Source organism: Motacilla alba, chromosome 1, assembly GCF_015832195.1.
Source record: "Motacilla alba alba isolate MOTALB_02 chromosome 1, Motacilla_alba_V1.0_pri, whole genome shotgun sequence".
Lineage (NCBI taxonomy): Eukaryota > Metazoa > Chordata > Aves > Passeriformes > Motacillidae > Motacilla > Motacilla alba.
In genome coordinates this window covers 109283658-109298371 of record NC_052016.1, presented here as the reverse complement: position 1 = coordinate 109298371, position 14714 = coordinate 109283658, and the positions used below count along the sequence as shown (strand labels likewise).

At 37.8% G+C, this 14714-nt stretch overlaps 1 protein-coding gene across 10 annotated transcripts in view; it reads left to right on the top strand.

Moving 5' to 3' along the window:
- SH3KBP1 (SH3 domain containing kinase binding protein 1) overlaps positions 1 to 14714 on the top strand; it is a 213236-nt gene that overhangs the window by 138467 nt on the left and 60055 nt on the right. The window contains exon 1 of one of the 10 annotated variants that reach the window (XM_038142259.1): positions 291 to 865. The exons of the other annotated variants lie outside the window; for them this stretch is intronic. Coding sequence (XP_037998187.1) covers positions 722 to 865 — 144 coding nt within the window. The 5' untranslated portion in view covers positions 291 to 721. Of the gene's footprint in view, positions 1 to 290; positions 866 to 14714 lie in introns of those variants that run through there. 10 annotated transcript variants of the gene reach the window in all.

Below are 14714 nucleotides of genomic sequence, written 5' to 3'. Positions count from 1 at the left end.
ATTTACTTACACCACTTTGAAATTTATGTAATTAAAAAGGCTGATGAATGTAAACCAAACTGAATATAACCTTTGAAGTGAAATCTATGCCTTCATCTTTTGTTGTCTATTTAGCTTTATTAGCTTGTGGAATTTTTCTGAAATGTTTTCTTTCTTTATATTTTTCCTAGTTCAGGATTATTTTTAAACAGTCAAATGGAAATGAGAGTGCATAGTATCTTGTAGCTTGCTTAAATATAAATCTTTAATTTCTTCCAAATCATCTGTGTCTTTCCCTCCCCTGACCTTATTCAGACATTTTAAAGTTGAATGTTTTTAGGGGAGGCAACATTAAGAATTTATAGGATTTTAATGGAACAGAGCATCATGTTGATGATATTTCAGTTTCTTGAACATTTTTCTTTAAAAACAAAAGACAAAACAAAGACATAAATTACACGAAATCTTAACTTTTTTTCCCCCCACCAGAAAGACCAATACATTAAGAATTTATCATCAGCTTATTTGCCAATAGAGTTATTTGCAAAATTTACTGCCTGGGCTGTTCACAAAAGCTCCGTAAATTGTCACTCACATCCTTGCTTTTCTTAGCTGGTGGTCTCAAGAAGCCAGGAAAGTCTAAGCTGGAAAGGAGAGGAAACTTCTTGCTGTGAGTGAGCAGAGGTAGGAAAAGGTCCAGATTTCCTGTGAAATAAACAAGTGGAACTTTTGTTTCCTGGGGATGGCCCGGCCTGTGAGTCACTGTCAGGGCTGGGCTCCGGCTCTCGCTGAGCTGAGCTCATGCAAGGCAGGGGCAGCACTCCAGGACTCTTCTTGGACACTTCCAGCTGCTGAAAGGCAGCTTGGCTTCACAATGGGAGAGGAGGTATTTATTTCACAATTAGTTGGGGTTTTCTTTCTGTGGCTGTTTAAAAATGTATCATAATATCTACTCTGCATAGCACAGGTTTCATCTGTAGGGCTCTCTGGCTCTTCTGCACACTTGGAAGATGATGACTAGGTAAAAGAAAAGAAGGAAAAAGAGTGCTGAGGATCCTGAAATCCATTCCTGCTATGGAGGTCCGCATTAGAATAGGGGGTTACTTTTGTGTGAAGACCATATTCTCTCCTGGCTCTATTTAGTTTGCATTTTTTCCTTTCTGCCTGTTTGGCCATTAAACTTGCACACGTGTTTTCTATTTCTATATGATGTGGTTTCAATTTTCTTACTCTGAAGAGTAATACAAGTTTAGAGTTAAGCAAGACAAGTTTTAAAGTTTTTAGGATGTATTGCTCTTTCAAATGTTTGCTTAGTAAGTGAAAATTCACCACCCCCCACCCTGTGTTTTTTCCTTCCTAAATACACCAACAAAACTGTACTTCTTGTCAGAAAAAAGAGGAAGAGCTTTACTGATTCCTCTTCTGTGTGAGGTGCCATTTTTCCAAGTGAGGAAAATGGATATGAATGAGTGTTTTAGAAAATTATATTGTTGTAATAAAACCTACATGGAAATTATCCTTCCCCGCCCCCGCAAGATAAAAGGAACTAGAATCAACTGTTGTTTGTAAAATTTTATAAAAAGCTGAATGGAGAGATACCAAGTAAACTGTTTAAATATTTGCAGATACTTTGGGAGCTCTTAGTACAAAAATATAAATTTCCCTCAACTTTGTCTTTTCACAGCAAAAGTCAGTAAGCTGTGTGCAGAAATGAAGCAACAGGTTTTTTGAGTTGCCTTTTCTCCTAAAATGTGCCATGTGTCTTTCTTGTTCTCTGCCTTAAATAAAGAAAAGAGGAAGGAGGAAAGAAGTGTGAAAGGATCATAGATGAGCCAGGCACTTGGTAAGATAAAAAAATCTGTAGGCCAGTTTCTAAGAAGCCTTTTCAATGCTTTGTGTGTGTTTCTATAGGAGGTTCTTGGCATTCTGTGTTTCTAAAATAATCCTTAAATACTAGAGATGTGAGCTCATATTATTACTGTTAGTTGGCTAAGTGCTTTGTAAAAGCTTCCCAATAAAAGCCAAGGAGAGGGAGAGTGGGCAGCTCCTGCTGCAGCAGTGACCAGTGGCCAAGCTGGGGCTGCTGGTGGCTGCTGGGCTCTTTGCCATACACTGGCCACACAAAGAGCAGAGCCCTCCACCTGGACAGAAGATACTTTCCTCTGCAGCAGTCTCAGTACCAAACGCACTTGCTGGAAAGAAAAGCTGAAACACATGGTGAAAGTCATTTTCCATTTGTGTTTTGAGTCACTTGTTGCTCTGCAGTCTTCCCTGTAAGTGTTTAAAATAAAAATATCTCTCTATTATTCCTCAGTAATATTCTCTCTATTATTCATCCTCTCTCTATTATTCCTTCTGATTTAAGTGATGTAAGGTGAGGGGAAAAGCCCCAAAGCTAAAAAAATGAAAGTTAATCTGAGGAGAAACGAAGAAGTATAATTCCAAAATGGAATAAATATTGGTTGTCTGCACTAAATCTGGGATAATCTGCATGACAGTACGGGTTTGTTCTTTTATTTATGATAATTGAATTTGAAAAATGTCATTGAACAGCTACTTGTCAGTTTGTTGCCAACATCATAACTTTCACAAAAGAGCAAAGAAATACTGCTGCAACTTTAAAGAGGATGATATTAAAGAAGAGACATTCCCTGCTTACTGTTTTCATAGATTATTTTATTCTTCTCAGAGATGGAAGTGGCTGCACTGCTTCCCTTACTGCTGCGAAAGGAAGAGGAGATTCATGTAGCAGTTGTAAGGTTCAGTAATTGTTGTAAAAGAGGGAGGTTTTATAACCATCTTTTCTAAGCTGGATGGTGCAATCTGGATCATGTAGTTACCAGTTCCAATCTAGACAGGCATGGTTCTCTTGGGAGAGTAGGAAGGAATTTCATTCACTCAGTGCAGACTGACTAAAGTGTTTTTCCTAGCAGAGATAGAAATTAATTGTGACTAGCAACCTGCAAATTGTAAAATTCATGACAAAGAGAGCAGGGAGACATGTTTCCTTTACATTTATGTGAAGGAAAGTAAAAAAGGAGAATGAAAAATAAAGCAGGGAAGAAAAAAGGCTTTCTGCTTAAAAAAAATGCTTTTGATACAAAAGCACCTTCTAGCATTACAAATCTGCAGCTTGAGGAAAAAGTAAATGAGCTTGTTCATCATGCTCATTTTGATGTGCACGCTTCCAGAGCTTTGAGATCAGGCAGCTGGGAGTGTGCTGTGTGGGTTTCATTCTGTGCTTGCCTTTTATTTCATTTACTTAAGTGCTTTTACTCATCAGTGGTTCTAATATGTCTCGCTCCAATTGTTTCAGCAGTGTCTATCTCATCTAAACTCTTATGTTCACTTTCTCACCATTAACCTTTTTTAGCAAGGCAGATTTTCAGTTCACTAATGGTTTGAAACTGACAGCCTGACAGCATCAAATGCCAGGAGTCCAAATTTTACAGAAATACTGATGTTTTAATGAACTTAAGATATATAGGTTTCTCTCCTGTCCAATACATCAAGTATGTTGGAAGGAAAAAAGCCTCTCCAGTCCCCTCCCTGCCTATAATTTCAAATTTTAGGAACTTGTCAAAATATAAAGTTACAACAGCTTTAGAGTCTTGAACTTATCTGCTGGTAGAGCAGGTTTAACTGTGGACTACACTGCAAAAAGCAAAACGTGCACTCCAAGCTATCCAGAGTTTTACTGGGAATGTTTCACTGTTCATGGTTTTGTTTCTACTTCCTTTTCCATCCAAGAGGTTAACCACAAACTTTGCATTGCATGGCTTACCTACCTATTTCTTTGAATGTTATTTCAGATAGCACAGATTTCTCTGGTGAGTTCCATAATGCTAATGAAGATCTTCTTCATCTGTGGTTTGAAGACTGATGGTCTCCTCAATACCTCATAGTTTCAGTGCTCAGATGAGACATTTGGTGCTGGCTCAGGTCATTTCTAAATGGAGCTCAACAGCTGGAAACAGGAACAGAAGCAATTTTCGATTTAAGCAGTTCAGAAATTGCTGAAGAGATGTTTTGTCATTGCAAATGGGAAGTTAGGAGTCTGTGGAGCAGCCTCTCTAATTAGAATTCTTCCCCACTACGAAGGTTTGAGACTCCTCTAAATGCAGAAATATAAATTACACGAATGTGGACGATACAGTTACAGTTCAGCATAAACTTCAATTTCACCACTGAGAGAACAGTTTGTATTCATACTCTGAAATATTGTGCATCTCAAGATGTCTTAAATTAAATTTCTAGTGGTTTCTCAGCAAAAGCTGTTAACAGTCAAAGCCCTTCCAGACAGCTTGACTGGAAATAAATGAGAGTTTATTCAGGAGGTTGGCAAGTTGTACAAGGTTTCTCTTTTTAGTGTTGTGATGGACATAATCCACCTTACAGGTCATAACATGTTTGAGGTGGCTCAACAGGAAATGTAAATATACATTTCTGTACTGTAGATTTGTCTTTTTCATTGCAATAGCTGACTGTCAGTCCAATATTTGATTTTTGTACTCTTTTAGATTCATAGTGGGTTTTCCACTTCTCTGGCAACTACAGAAGATGGCTCAGGAAAGTAGACTTGCATACATACCATAAAAGATTTCTTAGTTTTGAAATCTTTCCATTGAAAATTTCTGTAGTGTCCTACCAGAGGACTGTATAATTTTGAAGGCTTTTCTAATTATTTTCTCCATATATCTTTGTTCTCTCTATGATTTTGCTCTCTTTTTAACTGAAGAACTTAGTTTGATTTTTGTTTGGGAGATAGGAGTTGGGGTAATCCTTTGAAGTTTCCCTTAAGTTATCACTTTGGTTTTGTATCACTTCGCTTTATTTCAATTTACTTTCTGAAGAGTCCTTTATTCAATATTCTATTTCTAAATGATAAAGAATAATATCTCTTGGAAATTGGAAGATCCTGGGAAATCTGTAGTTCAGATCAGGACTGTGTCTGGGCTCTCATTGTGACTCCACGAGAGTGGAAGCCTGGGGATGATGTTGGGAAGGTTGCACAAAAAAAAGAAATTCCTGTGGGGATTCTTCGCAGCCTCTAATAATTTTGAAATTTGTGTTAATAACCATAATGGATCTTTGTTCCTTGGGCAAATCAAGTAGTCATACTTTCATTGCATGTAACATTTTAGCTCCTGTAGTTCCTGTGAAAGCATTCCAGTCTGTGGATCACACACTGTGGGAAGGAGTTACCTCCCTCTGCTTGTTTTGAAGATGGCACCTGCTAATTTTATTTGATAGCCCTTAATTTTTATTACTGGAAGAGATGAGTGAGTCCTTAATTCTTATTACTGGAAGAGTTAATGAGTGACTCCTCCCTATCTACCTTCTCTCCTGATTTTTATAGACTTGTGTCACCTGTATCTTTTTTTCCCAGAATGAGGGATCTGTTCCATGTTTGATCATTCTTGGTGACTTTCTGTCTTTTTCAGTCCCTTTGAGAACTCAGGCAGTTTGTGTGTGAGGGCAAATGGAGGTGAGAACTGCACACGATGGCCAAGGTGTTGGATGAATTTATGCAGCATTTTGATAGCATTTCCCATTTCTCTTTATTGCTTTCCAAAGTGTTAACAACTCTGGGTTTCAAAGCCTTATTATTTCTGTCTTAAGATGGCACTTTTCCTCCAAATGTGTAATTTTATTTATATAAAATTATATTTATATAATTCTACCTGAATATTGTTGGTCAGGAGTCTATGTATAGTGTGTATAGTTCCCACACCTGAACTTAGTTCCTGTCTTTTCACTTTGGTGGGTCACCTGGGAAGGTGTGGAAAACAAGAGCCTTGATCTAGATCTCTGAACAGCTCCACTGATCACTGTGATGAAACTCTTTGTTTTCTGTCTTTTAATAAGTTACTTATCCAAGTTAATACCTTTTTTTTTAAAAGATGAACAATAAACTCTTCCTAATCTCAATTTTACTTTTGAATGTGCAGTGAGGTTACAGTTTCAATCTTCTTCAGGGGCCAGAACCAGGAGCTTTTAAAATTTGTGTATTTTAATTAAAATTGCTGTGAATTGACTATGCAGAGTAGAAAAGATAATACAGGACTTGTATAAAGACAACACTACATGCCACAACATCATTATTCAATTATTTAGTTATTAGGTAGCTGGATTTATAGATTTATTGTTAATCTGTAGATATATAGATCCAGATAGATAAGAACTGATCTTTAGACAGATTACCTGGCTGCTGTCCTGGCAGGTAACATGCATGGACTACACAACAAAGATATTTAAAAATAGCAGCTACCATGGCATTCTGGTGATTGAATTTAGGTGTCTGTGATGTTGCTTGTAGACAACAAGCAGTCTTCACAGTCTGTAGACTAAAAAGCATTATTAGGACAGGAGCTTTCTTTATCCCAAAGATTAATTACATGCTAAAGGGACTGTTTTACCTCCCATGACAAAAGGGAAGCCTGCAGGGACTGGCATCTGGCTCACAGCTAATGTTTGAATGAAGTTACCTCAATCTTGAATAACTACATCAGAGCACTAAATCTTGTCTTTTTACATCTCAGTGACAAAACCATCTGAATGTCATTGTACTAAGAAGTATAAGCAGATTACATGTAAACTGTGAAGTTCATGTAGTCACAACAGAGCAAAGGGTAGTATGAAACCCTAAATTTTAAGATTTCTTAGCTTTTCAGTGGTTAAGTAAGAAATCATGCTAAATAATCACTAAAACAATAAACAATTGTGAGTAACATATTCAATAGATAAATTTTGATTCATACAAGATAAAAACAATAAAGCAAGTTTAATTCAGGACCTAGTGCCTTCTCCTAAAGAAACTACACATCTGGAAAATCCACCAAAGAACTTAGTCTCATCTTTTGTTTTGGAGTAACAGACTCTGAGCCAATAGGGAGTGTCAACACATACTGATTAAATAATCCTGCCCTTCCTTTCTCCTTCCCTTTTCTTCTGTATGTAATCCCTCAGAGTGCTATGCCAAAAGTAGTACAGGCTTGTCATTTTCTCTTTATTCTGCCACGAACGTATAAATAATTCCTTTTCTGTCCGTCCAGCAGGTGATTTTCAAGGACTTCCCTTTATGTGATTTTCAAATACTTTTTGGGGTAGTTAAGTAAAACACCAGTAACTTCTTTTATTAAATATTTCAGAAGTTATAGTTATTTTGAAAAATAGAATGGTTTTTAATCAAAATAAAATGCAACCATTCCTTAAGCATTCAAAAATTTGTTCTTGGGCTTGATGTAGTTTAAGCATTTTAACCAATGAGTAGAACTTGTTTTGCTTCTTGTCAACTGTAAGAAAGAATTCTGTCAGAAGAATAAACATCAGTGATGAATCAGGAAAAAAAGCTCCAGAAAAATCATGTTTTGTTCTAAAATTTCCATTGTCTGGGGACCTCAGTTCTGTTTCCTTTGCTTTGTTTACTTGCTTGCTTGCTTGTCTGCTTGGATTCCAGGGCCATGAGAGTGGATGACAGACGCAGTAATTGTAAGATGCTCTGACAATCAGTGCTGAATTTCTAGGGCACCAAGTGAGCTAAGGGTGGTGTAATGTAATCACAACCTGTTTACCATTCTCTGCAATGGGTATTGTAGCAGCATTTAGACTGACATGCTATTTTTATACACACCTTGTCTTTTCTTTCTTTTTTTTTTTCTTTGTACTCAAGAAGTAACTCCTGAATTGAACACCAGAAAGCATTTTTCCCCCAAATACCTTTAGTTTTTCTGCATATCCATGCTAATTCCAAAAGCCTTTAACATTCAGCAGCATATTCTTGTTGACTACTTGAATATTGCTTTCCTCTAAAGCAGTGATGGTGTTGTAGCCAGTTCCCAGTGGATTGATGTACATGAGCATTTACAGGGCCTCCACTTCTTCACTCTTGACTTGGCTGCTTTGTCCAAACTAGTTAATTGTGGTAAGAGTCATGCTGGTGGCTAAAATTGTATTCATTTCCAAGGAGCTCCAGTGGGATGAAGGCTTCAGTCTTTTGCTTTGTAACAGCATGCTTATTTGGAGGCTCATCTTTTATTTAGAGATTTTTTGATTTTGTCTAGGCAGAGAGAATTAAGATGCTAGCAGTTCATATGCCTTCCACAACATCTAAATACAGGGGTTTGCACTCTTGCTGCAGAAGGTAAAATCACAGGTAAAATCTTTTTCAAAATTAAAAAGATTACTTATTTCTTTACAAAGATATGATATAAATCAGAAGACCTATGTTTATTCAAGTCCAAGTGTCATCTAAAATGGACATCAGCTGGAAAAACTGCACTTTAATCTGTTGGAATATGGAAAAAGTGTGAGAATGTGCCTTTTTCAGGTTGTCAGATGGAAGAAAATATAGTTTGACTGTGTGAAAAGAAATTGTAACATGAACCTTAAAATACTTTAATTGCTTTGTTGTCTGCATTCTGTGGAATATTTACCAAACGTCCCACTAAAAAGTTCTCTGAGTTGTGCTACATCTATTGCTGTGGTTAGGGGGACCATTCTTTAGGGAAGCATCATCTGGTATTTAGAGCTGAGTGATGTTCATGTTTCAACTACTGAATGATGTAAAGGCAAGAACCACTAAAGAAGATTTTGGACCCTGGGTTTGAGGCAGAGTTGGTTTCTTTTTAAGCTTTAACTGGATGCCTCTGAAGAGGGACCCTGAACAAAGAAATCTCTGGGCCTTTACACCCTCAAGTTTGTGCACAAGATGTTCACGTGCCCCGCGTGCACCTCTTGGTCCATTGGTGAATTATCATCTGGGCTCTTCCAATATCTCGCTGGATTCTTTGTCCCTGTCTACGTGGGCAGGCCGTTAACTGCTCTTACCTCCCAGCTTGAGGCCCTCCAGGGTCTCAGAGGCTGGGTACCCTTATCTGAAGGTGCCCAGTCTTTGTTGCCTCTCCTGCTGAGCCAAGGGAAGTTCACCTGCACCAGGCTTTGAGCTGTCAGTGGAAATGTGAGCAGTTTTGGCAACTGCGTCTCTCTACATTAGCTGGCAGTGCACTGGGCAGATGTTCCTAACTGGTTGGTGTTAAAAAAGACAAGTAATGGACATGCATGTGGATAGTCTTTCTAGCAAAGCAAAGCTGTGAAGAAAGTAGTTACAGAGGAAGAAGCTGCTGTAGATGACTGAGGCAATCAAATGTGTAGACAAGTGCTTAGTTCACTTTTCTTGAAGAATTTTTGTTTTCTCTAGAAATGTTTCTTAAAATTCCCATTACCCTCTTTGAAGTCCCATATGGTGACCCTTCAGAAAAGTGTCAACTCTGTCCTTCTGGGAAACCTCAGGATAAGCAATACTTAATCATGCTGTCACAGAAAGGGCTTTATGTGGAGCTGAATGTTGGTAGCATGGGAAAAAATGAAATCTTGGACATTTATTTTGTTTCTGACAGAGTGAGAACAGTTTGACATTTGAAAGTCTTTGGGGTTTTTATATTTTTTCTCTTTTTCAGATTTTAAGGCAGAACAGATAGAATGGATAGAGGACTTGATGACACTCCTTAAGCACTTGATACATATTAGAAAAAAATAATTAATATGGCTTCTCCCTCACAGCACTAGCATTATACATAGTCAGTGAGAAGACTGTTTATGCTCCTGTTAATTCAGAGCTGAAGACTCTAATTACTATTTCTGCTTCTTTGTGAACAAATGTTCTCAGTTACAAAATGGAGTGTAAAACACATTGAAGGCTACAGCTTTTATACTCTCACTAATAATGGCCCTGGATTTGCATATAAACCTATATATTAGAAAATTCTCATGCATATAAGCCAGATCTAAATATACTTAAATGAATGTTAAGAGGAAGCATTGTGGTCAGAGAAACATGATACTTTTTTCCTCTGACCCAGTCATTGAGGTTTTCTGAAATTCTAAAAGTTCAAAAGATACAAAGCTGCCTTTTCCTCCCTCGTACAAAGCACCAGTGCACATTGTTGGATTATCACTATTCAAACTGACAAACTATGTTAAGCTTAATGTTTCCAGCTCATACAGCCCCTTTTTATGAATTCTTTAATAACTGATGGATTCCTTACAAATATCTTCACAGAGTTATATTCCAAGTAGCAGTTTCCAAAACATTTTATCTAGGATAAATACCTCAATACACTTTTGAAAATAAATAGTGATGCTGAGTAAATCCTTTTTTGCTTATTCACGAGTAAATAAGCTATTGCTTCAAGAAGGCTTTATTGTTAAAGGAGCCTCAAAGGATAAATATGTTACTTTGGTGCAAAGTGAAACAGAACCTTTTGCATGGACCTCTCTGTGCACATATGACAATTCATTTTGAATTTTCAGATGAAATGTTCTAGACACACTAGACTTGAATAATGAAAGTAAATATACAGGTCAGTTTTCAGCCACAACAGAAAACCCTGAAGTATAATGCTAAAATATCCTGAAAGAAGAAACTTGGTCACAGGTCTACTTTTCTCCCTCTGGTCAGAGTTCAGTAGTTGTAGGGAACAACCACAGTATCTTTAGGTGAGAAAAACTCACTTGTATACTGTCCATTTCGTGTTCTGTTTCTCTTGTGTTGTTCTCTGCTGTAACAGGATCCCAGTTGACACAAAATAAATAAATGAAAGAAAATGAGACTGTTCAGATTGTACCATGACCTCCTTTACCTGACTTTGTGGCCACCTAAACCATTTTTGCAATTCCTGTTAATTCAGTATCAGAGGAAACTGGTCTGCAGTGATACAGATTTGCAGTGTACCAAAATGCCATTGAGGCCCACAGAGCTGCTTGTTCAGTGCTGGGCTGTCCTTCCATTGGTTCAGTGCTGGGCTGTCCTTGTTCAGTGCTTGTTCAGTGCTGGGCTGTCCTTCCATTGGTTCAGTGCTGGGCTGTCCTTGTTCAGTGCTTGTTCAGTGCTGGGCTGTCCTTCCATTGGCTTCACTGACCCAAGCACTAACACTGCCAGGTTGCTGCTAAATCTGTCTCGTCCCTCTGAATATCTGAACACCAAATCATGGTGATTTTTCATGCTTTTATCAGCTGTTGCTGCAGCAAGAGGGCACTTCATCCCGTTTCATCTTTAGGATTAGCTTGTCAGGAGATTAAAGAAGTTTGTGTCTGACAGATAAATAATCTAATTATGCTTGCCTTGCAGAAATAGTGGGATTAAGATTCTGCCTATTTTGTTGATAATATTCTGTTGTGTTGGAAGTCAACCTAGGCTTGGAGTTAGAAAACACAAACTGTTTCCACCATGTTTCTCTTGTGTGACAGGACTAAGCAAGTCAGAGTGATATCTACAGAGAAATGTAAGTGGAACAAGGCTCACTGCCACCACCTAGGAAAGGGATTTATGATAATCAGCATGCTGGAGGAGGACAAATGGAAACTGAAACTTTAGGAGTGTCTCTCTACCACTGGGCTGGAGATACAAGGGCACAGATTAATATGATACCCTTCTTGCTGGTGAGGAAACCTTTCTGCAGCCAAGAATCCAAGACAGTTTTAGAGAGAAAATGCAGAACTTCACTTGTCTTTGCAGTTGGTATTTAGGACACTACTGGGAGATGCCATTATGGGCATTCTGGTTCATGCTGCATTTGACTTTTAATTGCAAACATTATTGACAACATGATAGGTTTAGGTAAATGGAGTGAGACAATTTATGCTGGGAGATGTTAGGGATTGCTGACAGGGTTGAGGATCCTGTTCTTGGATTTGGACTATCTAAATTCCCAAAAAGTCCTTCAAGTTATAAGTCTTGTTTTGTGCCTGTGTCCCAAAGGGGTAAGATGTGCTTGCTTCTTAGGAATCCTGAGCCTGATAGGTAAGAATTAATCAGGTAAAAGACTAACAGCAAAGCTGGAGTTGTATATCAGTACTTTGTAGCATAGATCAATGTGTCTAGAAGGGCGTGGACCATCTTCTTGTGTAAAGGAAGAACAGAGGAGGAGAAATAATTATATTGAAATCTTCAGTTCAACATATTGGGTGTTCTTTGCTCCATGTTTCCTATTTTAAAAGTGAAGGTGTTGATAAATTTCACTGGGCCTTCCACTGAAGAAGACAACAAAATATCCTGTAGTAACTGGTTTTGAAAACAAAAGTCTGTGTCATGCAGATGTGTGCAGATTGGATCAGCAAGAATTCAAGTTGGGCTTGCTTTGTTCTCCTCACCACTAAAAAACTTTGTAGGTATTTGACCTGTATGGGAGTATGAGTGACATAGAAGAGTTGGAAAGAGAGCAGGAAAGTTTCTGGCTTATGTCAGAGATGTCACCGTCTCCATTTTTGTCTTCTTGTCAGAACAATTGGTGGCTCTGATAATAATGCTTGCTCTGGGTCTCCAAATCTTGGCTATACTTGAGTTTTTTAGCCCATTATAGCAGAACCATCAGATTTACCATATCACAGAGGATTCAGTATCTCTTAGAGTGAGGAGAGTTTATCTTGGGTATTTCCTAATGAACAAAAAAGTACAATATTAAGTTTCATGTAGGTGTTTTCAGAAAGTGGTGACACATTTTCCATGCAAATGTAGACCAATTGGAAACATAAATAAATAAATAATAATTTTTAAACCTCACGTCTTTTAGGACCACTTAACAGGAAAATTGAACTTGGCAGTTCAGGTCTACCTGAAACCAGGTTTACATGACTTATCAATTTTTATTCCTTTGTCCTGTCAGTGATGATTTTTTCATCCCTAGAAATCCCAGAGTGTAGTCCCCTCACAATTAAAGAACAGCAGTTCCACTTGTCTTCTCCTCTCCCTGTCCCACAACAAATTCAGGTTTCCCTTCTCACTGGAGTGGGTCTTATGCAACCCACAAAAAAATTATTTTAATTCTTTCTCTTAGCTCTAATAAAAGAGCAGCCTTGTTTGGATAGTATTCCCTTTTCTGTTCACAGGTTGGTTCCCAGCCCTGATTTATCACCTGCACAGGCATTTGTTCTGAATGAACAAATGAAATAATGTTTTCAAGCACTGCTCTTGCATCTGCTTCTATACATTAGGAAATTACTTTGCATAATGGATTTTCCACTAGGATACACAAATATCTTCCTTTTTACTCATGATTCTTTTGTTGTGATCTGTAGCTTGTTAAATTTCATCCTGTTGTGGGTTTATATAGTGTTTCATGGCATAAAATCAATGATTCATGTATGGTAAAGCAATTACTAAAATATTTTCTTTAATTAATTGGTCTTGCATAATAATTTAGTCTATAAAATAACAAAACCTCCCCTAATTTAAAGGGTTTTCATATTCCTTTAGTGAGCATGTCTTTGTTGCAGTGCAGTTTAGAGTATCTGCTTTCATAATTTTCCTAAACAATTTCATGAAGCAGAAATGTGAATAAAGGTTTGATCATGACTGAGCATGCACTGTGCTGCGCAGCTATCTTGAACTGCCCTGTTTGCCTCGGAACCAGAAGCTGCCTTCCCAGTCTTGCTTTCATTTTGGAGACATTCTGTACTTTTATCTGTGTAAATACAAATGCCTGGTAGCTTCAAAACATCCATTATATCTCTTTTAGTACAATTTTCACTGCTTTGCAGATAGATCTCAGATTTATAATCATCCTTCTTGACTTTAAACTTCTCCAGCAAAACCAGGTCATGAACTTTTCCGTTTTGCCCTCTCTCGATTTGCAGATATCTGTCCTCTCCTATTTTTCTGTTACCTCCCTAATCACTGGTCCAACTAATGCTTCTCATCTTTCATTCCCTCCTCAGAAAAGAGTCTGGGAGGTTCTCTAGAGTTTTGTTGTTTATTTCTCTTCCTTAGCAGTTCACAAACTCTGGATTCTGAGTAGAGTTATGAGCTCATCAGAAGGTCAGGTGTTTCTTCTTCCACCTGCAAATTAAGTTGCAATGGAATGCCTTTGGCTATTGCAGTTCATAGTCTGCATTGCTGCCAATATGGATTTGATGACTGTCTAGTGCACAACTCTCAGCACTATCTTTCCTCCCTATGTGCTCTTTTTACCAGCCTGAAAACCCTGTGTGTATTTGAGTCCTTCCCATGGATATATTTTCACACATTATTACGTATTATTAACATGGAACTCTCAGTGTTCTTTATACACCTTGGGATTTTTCAGCTACTCAAAGAGCTCTAGTCCTATTGCTTTTTATATTGACCAGTGTTTTCTCATGGTCCTTATGGTACTCGGTGCTTCCAAGAGTAGATCTCAGTGCTCTGGTCTCTAAGCTGTTACTCAGGAGGTCATGAAAGCATGGAGGAGCTTTATGGAGGAGCTTTATGGAGGAGCTTTATGGAGGAGCTTTATGGTGTTTGTGCAGACCTTGCAGGGAATGGCAGCTAGGGATTTTCAGAAACAATTATGCTTATTTTCTCATCTACACCTTGCTGGGATTTTAAAGATATAAAAGGATAGGAAGACAAGCTAAGAGAGAGAGGGGACAGTATGCATATAATAGAAGATACATAAAGATGAATATCACTGATTTTCTTCTATTTTATTTTGGTGGGGGCAGTTGGTATTTGTTTAATGTTTCAGCTTACCTGTCCCAGGCAGATTATTGCTTATTATAGTAATTAACTGTAAATTAGTTACTTTTGCTAGAAAGATATAAAAAATAATAAAATAAGAAAGAGATGTTGTCTATATAAAAATCACAGTCAATCTAGAATGACTGAAATGAATACTCCTTGTATGAACAGAAGTCAAGTGGGTTCCTCTCTGCTGCTTCTTTCAGCTTTACTTTTGGTGCTGAATAACACCTTTCCCCAA